The sequence below is a fragment of the Eucyclogobius newberryi genome, unplaced genomic scaffold, assembly GCF_026437365.1.
Source record: "Eucyclogobius newberryi isolate DKJ021-1_F unplaced genomic scaffold, fEucNew1.0.hap1 SCAF_19, whole genome shotgun sequence".
Classification (NCBI taxonomy): Eukaryota; Metazoa; Chordata; class Actinopteri; order Gobiiformes; family Gobiidae; genus Eucyclogobius; species Eucyclogobius newberryi.
Genome location: NW_027315823.1, coordinates 28,555,284 through 28,574,818, shown reverse-complemented (window position 1 = coordinate 28,574,818; position 19,535 = coordinate 28,555,284). Strand labels below are relative to the sequence as shown.

Sequence of the window (19,535 nt, the reverse complement as noted above, 5' to 3'; positions counted from 1 at the left end):
ATATAAGATAAGATAAGATATTCCTTTATTGTCCCACATGGGGAAATTTCATTGGTGCAACGCAGGTAGATACAGAGGTAGATACAGAAGAACAGATCACTTATAGGAAGTCTGAAAAACACTTTCAGTAGAAGATCTCCTATAAATAAATAAAAAACTCCCATAGACAAATAAATAAATAAATACATAAATACCATTGCATGTGATCACGACAGTAATTGCACATGAATATGTGTCACGACAGCACATAGATTGCACATGAATTTCACAGTAATTGCACATATGACGGAATTGCACATGGTTAGGTCAGTATTGCGAGTGTTCAGTACTAACAGTGTTTGTTATAAAGTCTGACAGCAGCAGAAGGAAAGACCTGCGAAACCTTTCCTTCACACAGCGAGGGTGGATCAGTCTCTCACTGAAGCTGCTCTCTAGAGCGGACAGAGTGTCCTGCAGGGGGTGACACTCATGGTCCAGCATATATGTGAATCTAGCCAGGACCCTCCTGTCCCCCACCTCCTGCACCGAGTCCAGAGCACAGCCCAGGACGGAGCTGGACTTCTTGATGACTCTGTCCAGCCTCTTCCTCTCCCTCTCTGTGATGCTGCTGCTCCAGCAGGCCACACCGTACAGGAGGGCTGATGCCACCACAGAGTCGTAGAAGGTCTTCAGGAGTGGCCCTGTCACTCCAAAAGACCTGAGTCTCCTCAGGAGGTAGAGCCGACTCTGGCTCTTCCTGTACAGTGCGTCTGTGTTATGAGTCCAGTCCAGTTTGTGGTTCAGATGAACACCCAGGTACTTGTATGAGTCCACTCTCTCAATGTCCCGTCCCTGGATGTTCACTGGTGAGGGGGCAGTGGGGTGGCGTCTGCGGAAGTCCACCACCATCTCCTTGGTCTTCCCCGCGTTGATGAGGAGGTGGTTCCGCTGACACCAGTCCACAAAGTCCTGCGCCAGTCCTCTGTACTCCGCGTCATCGTCGTCCGTGATGAGTCCGATGATGGCAGAGTCATCAGAGAAATTCTGCAGGACACAGCTGTCCGTGTCGTGTCTGAAGTCTGCAGTGTAAAGGGTGAAGAGAAAGGGCGCGAGGACAGTGCCCTGGGGCGCCCCCACACTGCAGGTCCGAGTGTCAGACACACAGTCCCGGGCTTTCACAAACTGGGGTCGGTCTGTGAGGTAGTCCAGGATCCACTCTGCCAGGTCATACTCCACACCAGCCGTCTCCAGCTTGTCCCTCAGGAGCAGCGGCTGGATGGTGTTGAAGGCGCTGGAAAGATCGAAGAACAGAATCCTCACAGAGCTGCCAGGCTTTTCCAGGTGAGAGAGAGAGCGGTGCAGCAGGGAGATGACGGCGTCCTCCACTCCGATGTCAGGCCGGTATGCAAACTGCAGCGGGTCCATGGCTGAGCTCACAGTGGAGCGGAGGTGGTCCAGGACCAGCCGCTCCAGTGTCTTCATCAGGTGGGATGTGAGAGCCACTGGCCTGAAGCTGTTGAGGTCTTTGGGGCGCGGTGTCTTAGGCACAGGTACCAGACAGGAGGTCTTCCAGACCTGTGGTACCACCCTCAGCTTCAGGCTCATGTTGAAGACATGCTCCATAACTCCACACAGTTCATCTGCGCAGGACTTAAGGAGCCTGGGGCTGATGCCGTCAGGTCCTGCTGCCTTCCTCACTTTAATCCTCTTCAGCTCACTCCTCACCTGTGCTGCTGTGACAGTCAGTGGTTGGCAGGGGGACCGTGTGCTAGGGGGATGGGTGAGTCCAGGCGAAGTGGGGAGCTGATGGTCCGGGGCAGATAAGCGAAGAGGAACAGATGCAGGGCATTGTCCAGCTGTGGAAGAGGGAGCATGCAGCTGTGCAGGGGGAGGGGCGGGTGACCGATATCCTCAACACATGCGAATGATATATGCAAAACATCATATCATCTGCATTTCTAATAACTACTTCATACAAGAAAGTGACATATGGGTAAATAGATGCGTGTTACAGGTACAGAGTGCTTCCTGGAGGATGGGCTGAAACAGGGAAGCGTGCTGCGGCACTCACCAGGGTGACTCATCCTGGTGAGTAGGCCCTGTCTGTCTGCTCATCCAAGGGGAAGGATAGAGACTGTTCTCTAGCTAAAGACTGGAGGAATCAGTCAAAAACCACTTTGGGCACATATGAGGTACCAATAGCACTGTAAAAAGGTCAAAAGCTCTGAAAAGTTGATTTTGCATGATATGGGACCTTTAACAGTTTCATTCTGCTATTTGTTTATTGTTTATTTTTTAACAATATTGTATTGTTATAGTTTTTTGTGTCAATAACATAAATTAGTTTCTATATTATAGTTTAGCATCTATATTTTCAGGTCTACTGTACTTACAGGCCTATAGTACTGATTATAATTACAATTTTCCTCCAGCCTGTTGTCTGTCTTCTGGAAGAAAAAAGGTTTTGCATGAATAAAGTTAATCTGACTACTTCTGTAAGGTTGATGAAAGCAGGGCCGGGTCTGTGGTACAGCATATTATAACTGAGACGTATCTACTGAATCATAAATGATTGAAAAGCTGATGAAACCTTCAAATGGGTCTGACGGTAAATGACAGACTTTATCATTTTCATCCTGAGGCTAAGAGTGAGGAGGGCGTAGATCTGGCTCTTATACAGTTTTTGATGTGGTCTGTGGGGAGCAGGGGCGTGAGTGAGATCAAACATCACCACAGAAACATACAACGTGCCCATCCACTCACTCACACTGCAGTCCAACAGAGACATACACACTCAAACAATAAACCGTGTCCTGACTAGAGCCGGGCCACACATTCAAACATTTATATTGTTGTTTTGGAGCTTTGCAAACTAAAATTCATTTAAAAATAATCTAAAACAAAGAGAGAAAACAAAAAAAAACCTTGAGACCTTTATCGTTACAGGCACATTTGAGCACATTCCTGATGCAATGTCTCAATATTATTATCCAGATATTTTTTGTAAATATCAGCCAGGCCTGGTCCCAATGTCTCAATTGTACACTATTTTGTGAAAATTGACAATGACTAAAATAATCGAAATATAAATTCACATTAATTCACACTTTCAAACATGACACTTTGTTTTCAAGAGCTCCGATGTCTATTTTCATAAAGTTTTATTTAATAAAGCTGTCTGTCATATACTAGACTATAGTATGTATCCATCTGAATAAATACTACTGTTAAATGTTAATGGACAATGATAAATCAAATACACAAGAAACACTTTGAATGAACGAATAGAAAATGTTTATTTTGGCTATTCAGTCATTAACTATTTTTAATGCCTGAAATTATATTAGTAAATTAAGAATAATTGTATAGAATAGATGTAGCTGGTTATAAGGAGACACCAATCATCAACATTGGTGTAAATTGACAATATTAGAAACATGATTTAAAAAGTCTGCTGCCTAACTCCAGTTTTCATTTTTTTATTTGTTGAACTTGAAATAGCAACAGTTACAGCACCTCGACTTCCACTTACTATAATAAAGCCATAATGAAGCCCATTCAGAGGCAATACTCCTCACATCTAAATGTGTTTGAAGCTCCTCCTCATTCCACAGATTCCCGGTTTGTTGTCAGTGCAGTAAATCTCTCCTCAGCCTCTTGCAGTTTCAATACATTTCTATGGCAGGATAATTGGGCCTATTTTTTGGGACAGTGTCAGTCTGTCAATCCTCTTTTCAGCCTCCTCCATTTGCTTCTCCAACACAAAGGCGCTCTTTTTGCCTCCGCATCTATAGACATTTGAAAAAGACAGGATTACAGGAAACAAATCTCTTTTCTTAAACTCTAAATCTGGCTAAATCTCTTTCATTACATCACACTGTGCATGCACAAAGCGTGAATGGTAAACACGTAGCACAGACTATGTCCATAACACAGGTTTTTGTCTTTTGGCCTGAGTTATTGGTGTTTTGCCTTTGGGGGCTCCATGTGTGCCAAGAACTCTACACGGGTTCACTTTAAGTTTATCTACTTCAGACACATGCTTGTACTTTTTCAGGTGGTTAATGCTGTGGGCTGGAGAATTATGATGACAATTGGGCATTTTAAGATGCTTAAGGTGCTGAAAAATAGATAAGCTACTCAGGATGGGAATCTCTCTAAATCGCTGTATGCCAGAGGATAAAATTAAGATTTGACTTTCTGCATGACAGTTATTTGTTATTTTATCACAACTTATGTTTTATTCAAACAGACTTTAAGAGCTGACTAAAGCTATCTGTTCACATGTCACAATGATGAATGGTTAAAGCCACTCCGAGCATGACAGTGGCTGACCAATCCATGGGAATGAGGAGTAATGAGGACCGTTGTCATAGCAATTAACAATTTGAAATACAATATTTGTATATTTAGATTTGTTTTTTTTGCACATAGAGCTGCATTAAACTAAAAGTTAATCACAATATGACCTTACCATATCGCCCAGCCCTACTTGAGAGTAAAAGTACACTGTTAAGGATAAAGTTGAAGGATTGGGCCTTAAAGGTTGAATAGAGGATTTGTTGGTTGGTTGACCAAGACACCAGCAACTTGTTAATCGGCTAAATGTCTAAGGATCTACAGCCCTAATATGTATACCTCCATGGGGATGCCCAAACCCGTCAGACTGGGCCTGGTTAGTACTGGGATGGAAGATCTCTGGGATTATGCTGCCATAGTGGGGCAGCTGTGGCTCGTGATACTGCTGCTGTGTCACAGACACCCACCTGGCCTAGTATGATTGCGTTGTGAGAGTGATTGGTGTTGGTTGGACAGGCTGATGAGCCTTGCCCCAGGGCAGCTGTGGCATCACAATGTTGTCGTCACAAATACATAGCCACTATATCGAGAGGTGTCAATAATGTTAACTTAGTTTGAGTTTCTCTCTCCGCCGTTCCCCCTTGTAAAATCCCACATAAGGTAAACTAGCCTAAATTACAGACTTGTTTCTATATTTAAGTCCCTTTCAACTTAAAAGCCTTGTGTTCTTATCCCAAATGCAAAAAAGGGCCCTCTGGATCTGTGCTAGTCGTTTGGAGCCAAACAGAGGGGTTGCCAGAAAGTGCACTTCCTTTTCAAAGCCACAGCGTCAGGGAGAAGAGTGCAGCTGCACAGTGACTCACAGGAGGGAAAAATGTGGCAGATAGTTGGGATGCCTTTCATAGTGTTGTGGTGTAGTTAGAGCAGGGCACATCATTAACCTCAGAGAATCTTGTATTTTGACAAAGGATGGGGTTGTGTGATAGTAACCCATGCTGTAATTACTGTTGAATACAGCGCTGGGGGTACAATGAATGTAGACAAAGGTGCTAAAAGCCTTTTCACAGCTCCTATGTATGCATCTGTTAAAGTACAGTGACCTATGTCTTGCCCTAGGACCCACGTAGAGATACACTCACTCAACATGACGTGGTGGGGACCTATTCACCCTATTCTCGCCCACTTTTCCCTCTTTTCCAACGTAAGTGCCTTTTCCGTTTTAATGGCACTTCAGGTCCAGCGGAAACTCCGTTGATTTAAATGGAGAACGAGGGAAAAGTCTCGCCGCTGAGATATGCTATAAAGTAGTTCGATTTGTGTAAAATAGTCAACAATGCACCGATTCCACGGCTTTTTAGAATATAACTTGTTTTCTCCGCAGCTCATGTTAAAAAAAACTGTCACCATCCACCAGTTTCCAAATTAGAAAAGTTCTCTTACATCATCACTTTTATTTTCGTGGTCAATACCAGCAAGTTATACATCATTTTAAAGGTTATTTTCTCAACAAAACAAATATATTATTGATTGATTGAATAATATGCCCCAATAAGCAATTGCCAATAGTTTGTGAGAAAGTCTCAACTTTTACAAACGCATGTCCTACCTGTTTGCTGTTTATGAAGGACGAAACGGCTTTAATTCTGTACATCATTGAACAACAATATCCACTTGTATTCTTCCTGAAGTTTTCTGATTTCGAGATATTGTCAAGTAAACAAAGTTTTCTTCAGGGAAAATATTCGGGATGAAGGCTCGTTCGGCGCATTTCTCCGTCCATAACAAATGACCTGTTTGACTTATAAGATGGTGTTTGGCATCGATCTTCTCTTCAGACTGTTAGCTACAGAATGAGACCATCCACAATTTTTTTACAGCCGCCGCAAAAAAAAATGCGCCACTTCCGATGCACATGGTTCCTCTATTGACATCCACATAGCGCAAGTTAACGGTGACGTAGAAGACTTTGATTGACATATTATTCTAGCCAATGAGTATAGCTTTCGAATGCTGGCTGGGACACACAGAATCGTCTCTATTCAGATGCGTAAAGCAGTTAGAGCCTAGATTTTTCGGCAGGAGGCGACTAGATTTTACGCATCACATTTTCTGATTTTATTTATACTTTTGGAAGCGCATTTTGTTAGATGTATGTATTATTATACCAATACAAAAATAAAATAAAAATATTATTAATTTAATTTTTTTTTTCCACCTTTATATGGGAAATTCATGGGTAAACTCATATTTACACATTTTCACATACATTGTTTTTAGCAGTTACAATGGGTATTAGTGGCCTACAAAACATCAAAATGTATGTTTTATGATCATAGAGGAGCTAAAATTATAATAAAACAGTTTGGCACAGTTGGCACATATTTGGATCACTTGTTTCGAATATACTTTTTGATACAAAAAGGTCAACAGCACCAAAATGCCTGTTCCCAGAGATCTGAAACTGTACACAGTTGCTGTCAACAAGATAAACAGCATGTGCAGTGAACAGCATAAGCACACAATGAAGTATGTCTTGCTCATGATCATTACAAATTGACAATATTCAGGCGAGACTAAAATAAGAATGTTTTGTTTATGTTTGGGCCTCTGTAGTGTAAGTTCTGAAGCCCTGACAGTGTTCATGTGCACATCTGCAGAAACTAGAAGGCCTAAGCTTTCTAATGATGCATCACACTTGCATGTGGGCTGTAAGATCCTCTTTTAATAAATAAGCAATGCCATTTGGGTCTGTCCAACCATTGTGCACAGGGCGAAATAGGTGGCTGGTAACAGGTTAAATAATACAACCGGAAGAAGGAGTGTGTAATGAAAAGTGGTGTTTGAGCAAAGAATGCCCACTAATGGAAGGTTAGAACATCTCAGTTACTTAAAACAGCCCATTCATTATAATGTAGAAGAGCTGCAATATCCCGCACTGTTCAACAACTCCAAGAGCAAGCACAGACTTAAGGATATACATTGTGCCAAATACAGATAAGAAGACACGGAGAAGATGACGATGGTCCAACAGCACACAATTGCATGAATAAGACGCTAACGGTAACATGCTCCTCTGATGCTAGTGCCGCCAGCTGTGTTTTACCATCAGCTGAATAATCTGTTTACATTTCTGTGCTAACGCTCTGTCAACGTCTGTTAGGACTCGACACGCCAGGCCAAGACCCCTAATATGACTATACGGAGCCGCATTACATGGAGGAACACTGAATAATGATGATGGACGGGGATCAGATAATAATTCAAGTTTTAATCACTAGTTCGCCCCTTTTTACGCCTGTACATTTTATTTAAACTGCTGTACACTAAAGTAATAGGACGTCCAAGGCCGGGAAGGAAAAAAAAGTATATTTATCATTACATGCATGACAAGGTTATATACAATCAGACACAGATTTCCCATACAGTGTGAGAGAAACTGTTGAGTGGAAAATATCAGTTGTCATCGCCATGGTGACTGTGGTCTAAGTAACCATTGCTCACCTGGCCCTGTGGTTTGTGACTCATCAGTTTAGTCCAGTTTAAGCAGAAGCACTATGACTCTTACTTCTGGGACTAAAATTACAGGCATATGTGCTGTAGAAGATAACTATCAGTGTGAGAAGGAGCACATTCTTCTTTGGTAAATTCCTTTACGGCACACAAGGAGTTTTTGGGTGTGTTTCTATCATGATTTTCTTTTTCCAACTCAAAACTTAATTCACAGAGACCTAGCCATAATATTTCACCAAGCTTCCTTTCTCTATATTGATACATACACAATGTAAAGGTTAAAAAATAAAAGTAATTTAGCTACTTTAAAGGAAACCAACAGAATGGATGGGACAAAACTCAATAGGATAATGCAGTTCAGTACAATATACATGGTTACACAACAAAATACTGGAAAAATGGTCAAGACAAGGCTAGTGCAGAGGTGGAATTTTCTTACTTAAAGGCGCAATGGACGATTTTTCGGTGGAAGTGCGCATGCGCACTCCCCCGTGCGGACCGATACAACACACACGTGCGTTTGTTTATTAGCGCAACGGAGCGCATCGCAGCGCTCGTCTCCCGTAGATTTCTGTCCACTTCTGCATCAGCTCGAACTGTCTTTCTCCGTCTTCATTTTTTCCCGTACACTGAGGGAACTATATTATGATAGATCCATGCACTTAGACACGCGGAAACGTGGGATGAGCCGCACGAGGCTGCAGGTGAGCGGTAGGTGCGTTTTATGATTGATACGTGGCAGGACAAATGATTTATCCACGCCACGAGGAAATAAGACTCAGATTTATGCCAAAAAAATCGTCCATTCAACCTTTAAGCAAAAGTGCAGGGGAAAATATCACGTAAAATGATTGCATAAAAACAACTTATGTAAAACCACTCACATCAACCATTTTACAGATTTCTAAAAAATAAAAAAGAGTCAACTTATTAGTCTTGATAAAGAATTGTGCTGATTTCTGGTCATCAGAAGCAATTGAATGTTTAATATATATATATATATTTTCCCTCAAAGCTGTGACTCAAACCCTCAAGCCAGGATGAGCTAAAAAAGAAAAGAAAAAAGAATAATAAACTGATCAGCTTGAAAACGCAGGTCTGGGTCTGAGTGTTCACAAAATTGTTACTACGCAAAAGTAGTTCACGACCATTTCGAGCGATGTCACCAATCACTTCTGCTGCGATGACAAACGACTTTTTATTTAAGTTCCGACACTTCAACTTTCCATTCAGCAATTTCCCTTTGGGTTTATTTTAGGAGCAAAGCCAGATGTTTGACACACTTATCATCGGTGACCCAGGCCCCGAAAGAGTTAAGCGCGAGGCTGTGCGAGCTGGGGAGGCATTAGCGACGCACACGCACCCTGCCCACAGCTCCACTTAAGGCCAATGTTTATTTGTTCGCTCTGCTCCGGCTCCCATTGAGTCATCAGGCGCCCGGCGTGCTGTAACTCCTCGGGTCTTAGATGGTCATATCCCGGGAGAGAAGAAGGAATGCGTTCTAGACACAACACTGCAACGTTCAGCTGGAGACACTCGCCAGTGGCTCAGTTCGAGATGTAGACGGACTTTAGGAGGCGACGAAAGCACACATTTAGTCCGCTTTGACCATATAACACGCTGTATTTGGTAAAGATGCACGGAACCATCTTGTGCAGTTCTGACACTGATACTAATACTTGAGTTTAGATAACTTGTAGAGCGAACATCTACTCCAAGCTGCTCACTTTTGTAGTACAGTGATCCCTCGCTATATCGCGGTTCACTTTTCGCGGTTTCGCTGCTTCGCGGATTTTCATCATGCATTGTGTTCTGCATTCTGATTGGCTAAACAGTCTCTCCGTGTCTTCTCTACCTGTGTGTCAATAACGTTATGGATTAATATGTACACGTACGTAAAACCGCTTGCCAAATTGAAGTTTGCGAGGCCGGTGAGAGCGGCGCGTGTGAGCTTCAATGTTTTATGGAGTATTTCATTGTATAATAACTGTAAAACAAAATAAAGGTTTCTACTTCGCGGATTTCGACTCCCGCGGGTTCTTCTTGGAACGTAACCCCCGCGATAAACGAGGGTTCACTGTATCTGATTTCCAAACCGTGAAAGGAGAAGTAGGGTTCGAGCACAGCTTTTTCAGACAGCAACGCGAAGCAGAATGGACCAACCTCACGTGCCCAACCAGTTTTTACCCCAAAGTGTAACGTACGGGACGTTTCCAATGCCCAAAAGCGATCCGTACTGCCCCGTTTGAGGGTTCCCAAGGGCATCGCGTGAGGTACAAGCAAAACAGATATCAGACTGAAAATAATCATTCTTCACTAAACGCTGACTTGATCTGGAGACAAACCGCCGTATCTCCAGCGATGATAACTTTATTTGTTGCGCCGATAGACTTAGCAAAATGAAGCTAGTGCATGTTGGCATTAGCTGTTTCTTGTTTAAGGCACGGCACTCGCGCAGTTGTTCACGTCAAGACCCAACATATTCTATTTCCAGTGCATAACGCCTCTACCACTATCGCATGAAGAGGCGTACAGGTGCAGAGAAGTGAAATAAACCCAACAACAAACATGGAATTACTACACGTCTTTTGGGGCAACGCCAAGATCAGCCTCGTGAAGATGAAGAACAATTCATATATGATTTAGACATCATTGTTGTTAGAAAACATTGGTTATGTTTGCTCACGTAGCAAACCCCAGTGAGCCAGGCCCTCGCCATGGAAACGCAACCCGCCATTAACGTAAGTGTCCCGAGACGCTCCTACATAAACTAGTCTGGAGGACCAGGGCTGATGGAAAAGCAGCTATAGCGACGCAAAATAGGCTACTGTTTCTTCTGCAATAGCGATAGATAAAATGTTTAGACGCAGGAATTTATGAAACATTTACAACTCAAGAGCTGGATGAAGCATAATGAAGCTTTTGTGTAAAAACATTCAACACATATTATTTCTGCTTTGTCTTTCTGATTTCTCTCTTAGATAACGTCCAACAATCCATTGAGTCTCATCTATAGAGGAATACACTTCAACAAACTAAGTTGGTTTTCAATGTCATGAAAATAGTCACAGTTGGAGCTGACGAGATTGAAACTGAAGGCAAAAGGATTTTGAAAGAAAGCCTCTTGGATGGTGCCTGCGGCCTGTTGGATAATGCGGCTGGGACGAGATTCAGACATAATGTAATAAATAAATTGTACAATTCAGCTCACAATTTTGGCCTGGGAACATTAGATTTCTTTGACTTCATATTTTTGCTGTCATTCTAGCACTGTTCTTTGGAAGTCACCAGCATTTAACCTTTTTTTGTCCAAGCCAAGTGCAAACAAACGGAATCTCACAAGATCTTTCAACACGTGATTGACATTTTAATACGTTTTGCCCAAGTAAAACAGTCTCGGAATCAAATGGCTGTTTCTGAGAGTTTTTCTGGATTAAATCTGGAATATTATAAACTGATAATATGGAAAAGTCCAACATTAATACGACTAATAATAATCATAACACTATTAGGCTATAAGTGTTTTTGATAGCCTAATAGTGTTATTACATACAGCTTAATCATTAAGAATTTTGTTAAAGTCAAATTAATAATAGGTCAAAATGTTTTTAATATGTCTTGAAATGTGTAGAGTATTCTCTTAAATAGTTGACCGATTAGAATATGTCGACCACTGGAACATAAATGCTTGTTTTTGACATTTTTGTAGATAATGAATAATGCATTTTAATAATGATATGGTTCGATTTGCAAATTACCGCTTCCCAAAAAGACCACTAATGACATTTCAATAAAAACCCTCCACCATTTATTCCCACATTATAATAAATGTATCCCTCTTTAATTGTTGCTATACAAGTGGTCACTTTCAAACCTAAAACGACCCTGAACACACATTGAACCATATCATTCTAAGGGGACACTATACAGCATAAACACAATTAAGTATTCCAGAAACATTCATAAGATGTTTTAGAAATACCTATTATCTTGTTATAAGATGAAAACAACAAATGACAAAGTGAGCGTTGAGAGCCCAGACCAAAATGTGCATCTAATTACGGGCTCTCCTCCCAGGAATATTTACACACTTGTTAAAACCTTTCATAGCCAAGTCGAACAATAATTAATTTTCCCTTCAGAAGCTGCCCTGGAGGCCTGCCTGTGGTTTTTCACGCCTTTCCCCACAACACTTGAAGGTTTACTTAAATGTGTTGGCCGTCAACTCTGACATGCTTCCCTGCTCTGGACACCTGACACCTGCCTGGGGTTTGGAAATGGCATAAGACAGACCAGACCACAGCTGCTCTTTGACTCTAACTAACACCGAGAGCTTTCATTTTGTCTGCTCCGGAAAGGGCCGTAAGTTATAATCACGGCTCAGGTGATGGTTACCTTGAGGGCTTCGATGACCAGATCCCGGGCCTCCAGCTCTCCCTCCAGGACACTGAACAGCATCAGCAGCTCCGGCTTGCTCAGTCGCTCCATGTTTAGTTTGGACTGGAAAAGAACGTATAATATGATAATACTTTGTCTCTAAAATTCCCTGAAGGTCTTTAGTGCAGTCATGTTTCCATAGATGGCTGTAGGTAAGGCTGTTTTTAGTTTTCTTTTACTAATATAGCGTTTTAAAGGGAACATATTATGCGATATCAACTTTAATGAGCTTTAAACTTTGTTACAACAGTGTTTCCTCATCATTAGTTTACTCAAAGTTGTATTTTGATTGATTTCTGCATGTTTGAGTAATCCTGTATTGTCCTGCAGAAAATTCCTGTTTTCACCTACCCCCTATCTCCGCCCACCTTCCTGTACTTAATTGTGACTTTTTTGAAAAATGAAGACTCCCAAGTGGGGTTTAAAATGTTTCCTAGCCACTTTTCAAAAATAAAATATGTGAATTAAAATCTGCTGCTTGCTACACTTAACTGCCATAGTGAGGAGGAGGCGGGGCTTATCAGGTCTGCTGTTTTGAACAGGAAGTTAATGAACCCGTTTCTATTATTAAAGGTGGTATGGATGATTTTTTTCAGCAATTTTTTTTTATCATATTTCCTCGTGGCGTGGATAAATCATTAGTCCTGCCACGTATCAATCATAAAACTCACCTACCGCTCACCTGCAGCCGCGTGTGGCTCGTCCCACGTTTCCGCGTGTCTAAGCGCATGGATCTAACATAATATAGTTCCCTCAGTGTACGGGGCAAAATGAAGACAGAGAAAGACAGTTCGAGCTGACGCAGAAGTGGACAGAAATCTACGGGAGACGAGCGATGCGATGCGCTCCGTCGCGCTAATAAACAAACGCACGTGTGTGTTGCATCAGTCCACACGGGGGAGTGCACATGCGCACTTCCACCTGCGTTCTCAAATCGCCGAAAAATCGTCCATACCGCCTTTAAGCTGTTTTAGATCAATATTATAGTTTACTTGGAAAAAATGCAAAATGATGATCTAGTTATTTTATAGTTCAATAGAAAAACCCGAAAACATTCATTATATGCCCCCTTTAAGTAAACATGTATAACATGGACAGAAACTAAACTTAAAATGATGTAATCTTTCTCGTCGGGGGTACACTCCCTGCATGTTTCCATAGAGATGTTATTTCTTTGCTGTGGGATGTTCCACAGTATGGCTTTACCCATAATGTATATGCTACAGGTCAGATCTAAGGAAAGATAACTTCACATCAACAATGTATGTTTTTACATTTTTCATGTATTTTTAGCAATAATAATAATGAAAGAGGGACAAGTTTAAAACCATACAGTGGATCATTCCAGTAAAGCCATAACATCTCCATGGAGACCAGCAGAATAGTTCACTTTTAAACAATGTTTTCCACCATTTAACACCAGCATTTGTTTTGTTTTGTTTGAAGTCTGTTCCAAACAACTTTTTTCTACCACATTGACTGGTAAACCTGGTAATTAAACCACCCTAAACCAATAATTAAAATCTGGAATTGATTCAGTAACTTAATTTGATTTAAATGTGATTAAACACACAGCCCATGTTGCAGGCTGCTCTGAACCAGAGCCATAGATCACGGTGTGGTATTTTTTTATACTTATAGCTAAACTAACCCTGTAACTGCAACAGAAAACTGCATTTTTAGACCAAGAGCTATCAAATAATCAGATAATAATATTGAAACTTTTGTATTGCAAATAATGTTACAATAATATTAAATCTGAACACTTTGTTTCACCAGAATAGATCAATATAGACAATGAACAATGAATCTTTGTGCCTTTCCCACATGCTCAAATAATCAATAATATTTCAGAAGAAAAGCTCATCATCTTCTCCAGTAGCGCCCAAACCAAACATCCACAGACATGGGAGCTCACTCAATAAGTCATCAGCTTTCTGTGGATACTGGTGAATTAAACCGGGGTTAGCGTCTTTGGAGACTCGAGTAGAACAGTTTATCTCTCATATTTGGAGTTCAGAAATGTAAACTGAAGATATTAAAGTAAAGTGATAATATTAAAAGTATATTTGAACTGGACATTTCATAAAGACTGTATATATCCTTTACATAACAATTAACAATGACAAAGAAAAGGTTTATTTTATCCTTTATATTACACTATTACATTTGAATCTCACTTGATTAAGAACATAGCGTACTACGAAACAACCTCTGAAAACACGTTGTAACCCTAAAGTAATAGAGTTAAACAACCTCAGAAAACACGTTGTAACCCTAAAGTAATAGAGTTAAACAACCTCTGAAAACACTTTGTAACCCTAAAGTAATAGAGTTAAACAACCTCTGAAAACACTTTGTAACCCTAAAGTAATAGAGTTAAACAACCTCTGAAAACACTTTGTAACCCTAAAGTAATAGAGTTAAACAACCTCTGAAAACACGTTGTAACCCTAAAGTAATAGAGTTAAACAACCTCAGAAAACACGTTGTAACCCTAAAGTAATAGAGTTAAACAACCTCTGAAAACACTTTGTAACCCTAAAGTAATAGAGTTAAACAACCTCTGAAAACACTTTGTAACCCTAAAGTAATAGAGTTAAACAACCTCTGAAAACACTTTGTAACCCTAAAGTAATAGAGTTAAACAACCTCTGAAAACACTTTGTAACCCTAAAGTAATAGAGTTAAACAACCTCTGAAAACACTTTGTAACCCTAAAGTAATAGAGTTAAACAACCTCTGAAAACACGTTGTAACCCTAAAGTAATAGAGTTAAACAACCTCAGAAAACACGTTGTAACCCTAAAGTAATAGAGTTAAACAACCTCAGAAAACACGTTGTAACCCTAAAGTAATAGAGTTAAACAACCTCTGAAAACACGTTGTAACCCTAAAGTAATAGAGTTAAACAACCTCTGAAAACACTTTGTAACCCTAAAGTAATAGAGTTAAACAACCTCTGAAAACACTTTGTAACCCTAAAGTAATAGAGTTAAACAACCTCTGAAAACACGTTGTAACCCTAAAGTAATAGAGTTAAACAACCTCTGAAAACACTTTGTAACCCTAAAGTAATAGAGTTAAACAACCTCTGAAAACACTTTGTAACCCTAAAGCAAACCCTAAAATGTGTACTTGTGTTATTATAGGTCGTTACACAGTGCGTTACTTTAGGCCTGGGCGATATGGTGAGAAAAAGCGACTCGTGATCTCATTCCTGTGACAATCTGCCGTTTCGGTTAAATCGACATATCGTGATTCACAAATTTTCTCTTGAATGTACTAAAATGTGCTCACAAACGTGTTGTCGAGGTTTATGTTTCGCACAGAATGTGAATTGACCGTAAAAAGAACCACAAAAGTGCAGAAACATCACTTTATACTCTACGTTTCTGTCTCTTTGTGGAGGTCATTTTTAGCCGTACACGACCTACTCAAGCTCTTCAGAACAGCGTGTAGTTCTTGAGGTGAACGTATAAGGGAATTGTGTAAAATAACGTGTTACAGCGGCCTTGATTGCTCAGCTCCCTCTAAACGTTTTATATCTGAGCCGCGCCATTTCCTCCGTCATGACACGTCCTGCAGGCGCCCACAGATCAGATAACGCAGAAGAACCCGTCTTTAAAGTTCAGCGCTGGATTTGATTTCAAACGCCTTCGCTTTGTTTACCCAGCACATGCTTGTGTCCCGGCGCAGGTGACGGCAGCCAGGTGTTTTGTTTTGGAGATGTGATGCGTGTCCCGCTATACAGCTGTCCCGGGTCGAACTGACGAGCCCTGCGGCGGCCGGCCACACCCCCCCACTCGCACTCGGGACAAGCGAGCGTAGGCTTTGAAATGGGATCAAAGCCGGGCCTGTTATTACACCGCGCATCCACGTTCTGCGGCAAAACGTTGTGTATGACAGTCTGCGCTGGACTGAAATAAAGCCGCTTCAAAAAGCTTTTACTGGAGACAGTTGTGTGTGAAAATGGTCTTTGTAGAATCATCCAGAACTGAAGATGAAGGAAGCAAAAGATTCAGATAAAGGTTGAATAAAGCCACAGATCTCACTATTTTGTTTTTGCTAACATTTTCAGACAGACGAGACGAGGTGCTATTTTAAAATGTGAGAAAATCGAAGGCTTTAGACATACACACGATGTATTGTCACTTAGTACTTGGGTATCAGTACTTTTTGAAGCCTAGGCTACGGTAGCAGCTTGCAACGTGAAGAGTCCTTGCAAGTTTTGATTATCAAGTTTATCGTCTATAATTATACAAATTGAAAAGGAAACAAACGAGATGTGAAGTGCAGTCTTCCAAACAAAGGTTTAAATGGACATTTCTGCCCTTTAGTCAATGTTAAGGTCCATTCACGTTCTGTGCAATACTCGATCCTCACATTTTAGCACATCCTCATTGAGATATTGTTGCAAATATCGCCTACATTGAAATACGAGTCCAAAAAGTGTTAAATCCAATGCACTATCCTTCGTTTGTACATGTTAGTTAGTCACATTTGTGTTTAATGAGACAGAGTACGAATAAGGGACTTGCACACATAAGCCTACAATTACTGCTTGTGTTGCTATTACACGCTTTCTCTTTTTGTCATGTTCAAGTAACTGGGAAATGGAGTGACATTTCATTAGAATCTTTACTGGACGTGCACAATGGCGCTTCAGTCGCTCTCACTCGGCCTCTTGTGACCTGTGCTTATGCCTCCTCCTAATCCCTACAGCAGCGTCTTAAAAGAAGGCGTGCAGTGTGTGAAATGTGCCGTCCCCGTGGCCCTCGCGATCTGTGGCTAAACCGCAGGGCCAATATGCTAATTAAACTCCAACATTTACCTCCCTCGCTTTTGCTTTACAGGCTCCGACGCTAATTTCACGCCTCGCAGTAATTGCTAGAAGAGGACGGGCGTCAACTTTTGTGCAATAATGCGTTTTTAGGCTTTGTTTTGAAAGTTAGAATGAAACAAAACGGTTTGAAAATGCAGACGTCGCCGTGAGAAATTCTGATTTTCCCACGTGTCTTTTGCTTCCGAAAGCCTTGCGACGTTTAATCTTTTTAGCCCTGTTAGTTTTAAGCTGGTCGGCCAAGCGCTTTGTCTGTGTCACTCATTAAACACAGTAGTAGCCTCCGCTGCAAAAACATAAAAGGGCAGCTGGTTTGTGAGCGGAGACTTTATGTAGAGACCATAGTGAGAAAATAAAGCCAGCCAGCCCACATCATATCAAGGGTCATTATAAAACACTTATTATAGGGCTGTGAGTAGTTTTGAACTTAGTGGCTCATGGTGAGGCAATGATTGGACTAACAGGAGTGTGGGTGATTACAGTGGCAGAAAAGAACCAACATGTAACACGTATTTCAACTTAACTTGGTGTGGAAAAATGTCTGAATGTGCAGTGGACTTGAGCGGCCCAGCTGGCAACAGACATATAAGAAATAATGGAATTTATGGGGTTATGTATTGAAAGTTATCACGTGTTCCATCTCTCTTTAAACTGCAATCATATGTTTACATGGACTGTACATCAGATAACTAGGATAATCAGATAACTCGCTAATTTGATCAGATTTGTGGTGTGTTTACATGCACAAACGTGTTTTTATTGTTTTTCAGAGTAACTGTTGTAGCATATTTGGAAGACAAAGTACAGGTAATTCTCTTTCATCGGTCTCTGTCACTTTAATAAAGAGTCATTTTCCTTGTCAAACCAGCACAAAAAATACATTTAAATAAATCAGATTACTCACATTTGTTTAGGAATGATTTATGATTTTGTTTTTCCTATTTTTTTGAACGTAAACATTGTTGTGATGTAGGGCTAAATATGACTAAATAACGTTAGAACATTAGAAGAAGTATGGCCAACTAACAAGGCATTGAAACAACAAATCCAAACACAGTTGACCCTCTTTCAGGGCCAATAAGGTCTAATGATTCCCCTTGTGTTAATCAGGATGCCTCAGAAACAGCGTGACCACGAACTAAATTGGATTTGCGGTTCAACCTATTTACGTAGGCCACAGACACGGCCCCGTAGCTTTAAGTAGTCCTATAGGAGCCATTGAAATCTAACGCACACACCGATCATATGCAAATGTGGAGGATGCAGATCATGGAAGCCCCGTTAGCTCTGAACAGTCTGCAAAGCTCTGTAACTCCAGTTCCTAACAACAACAAAAAAGAAAAGTGACTTTTGTCATCTTCCCCTTTTTTTTCCATAAACGTTGATTTGATGTACAAACACGAAGACTTTCCTACTTGCAAATGCACAATTCCGTGTCGTTAAAGTCCAACATGCACCGTTTGGCCTGTAAACTCGACTTCTTCTAACCATCTTCTCTCTGTTTGGATCAGAAGTTGGTCCAGACGCGCGCCCCGCAGTCGCGCGCGTGCCTTTGCGCTCTTCTCACGCGCGTGTTACAAGTGCTTTTGTTCCGTTTCTTACCTTCATGTGGCCGCGTGAAGCCTTGGGAAACTCCGGCGTGAACTTTTCTCCTGTCACAAAATTAGTTTGCGTTGATTTGGGTCCCGGATCCCGACGCAGCGGACGCACTGCCAAGAAGTTTTTGTCCGGCAGCGGGAGCAGCCAATGAGCGATGTGGAGTGCGGCGTGGTGACCAATAGGAGCGCTTCTGTGCTGGAGTGGGCGGAAAAGTCCCGCCCCTTTGATTCTCGCTGGATTTCTTTGTTTAGTATCTGTGAAAGTTTGACTCTTCTTAAAGATTCTCCTGCACTTAAATGGAAGGCAGGACAGAAGTGCAATTATAATAGTGAATATTAGTCTATAAACATCATATAATACTTTATGCTCAAGCCTAACACACTGCAGGCTCAATTATAATAGTGATTGTTGGTCTATAAACACCATATAGTACTTTATGCCCACTCCTAACACACTGCAGGCTCAATTATAATAGTGATTGTTGGTCTATAAACACCATATAGTACTTTATGCCCACTCCTAACACACTGCAGGCTCAATTATAATAGTGAATGTTGGTCTATAAACACCATATAGTACTTTATGCCCACTCCTAACACACTGGAGGCTCAATTATAATAGTGAATGTTGGTCTATAAACACCATATAGTACTTTATGCCCACTCCTAACACACTGCAGGCTCAATTATAATAGTGATTGTTGGTCTATAAACACCATATAGTACTTTATGCACACTCCTAACACACTGCAGGCTCAATTATAATAGTGAATGTTGGTCTATAAACACCATATAGTACTTTATGCCCACTCCTAACACACTGGAGGCTCAATTATAATAGTGAATGTTGGTCTATAAACACCATAAAG

At 41.1% G+C, this 19,535-nt stretch overlaps 1 protein-coding gene across 1 annotated transcript in view; it reads right to left on the bottom strand.

Moving 5' to 3' along the window:
• Positions 1 to 18,784, bottom strand: part of cttnbp2nla (CTTNBP2 N-terminal like a) — a 36,876-nt gene extending 18,092 nt beyond the window's left edge. The window contains exons 1-2 of the mRNA XM_072452587.1: positions 18,671 to 18,784; positions 12,184 to 12,288 (exon numbers count right to left, since the gene is read on the bottom strand). Of these exons, the coding sequence (XP_072308688.1) occupies positions 12,184 to 12,288; positions 18,671 to 18,676 (111 nt within the window). The 5' untranslated portion in view covers positions 18,677 to 18,784. The remainder of the gene's footprint in view (positions 1 to 12,183; positions 12,289 to 18,670) is intronic.
• Positions 18,785 to 19,535: the final 751 nt, after the last annotated feature.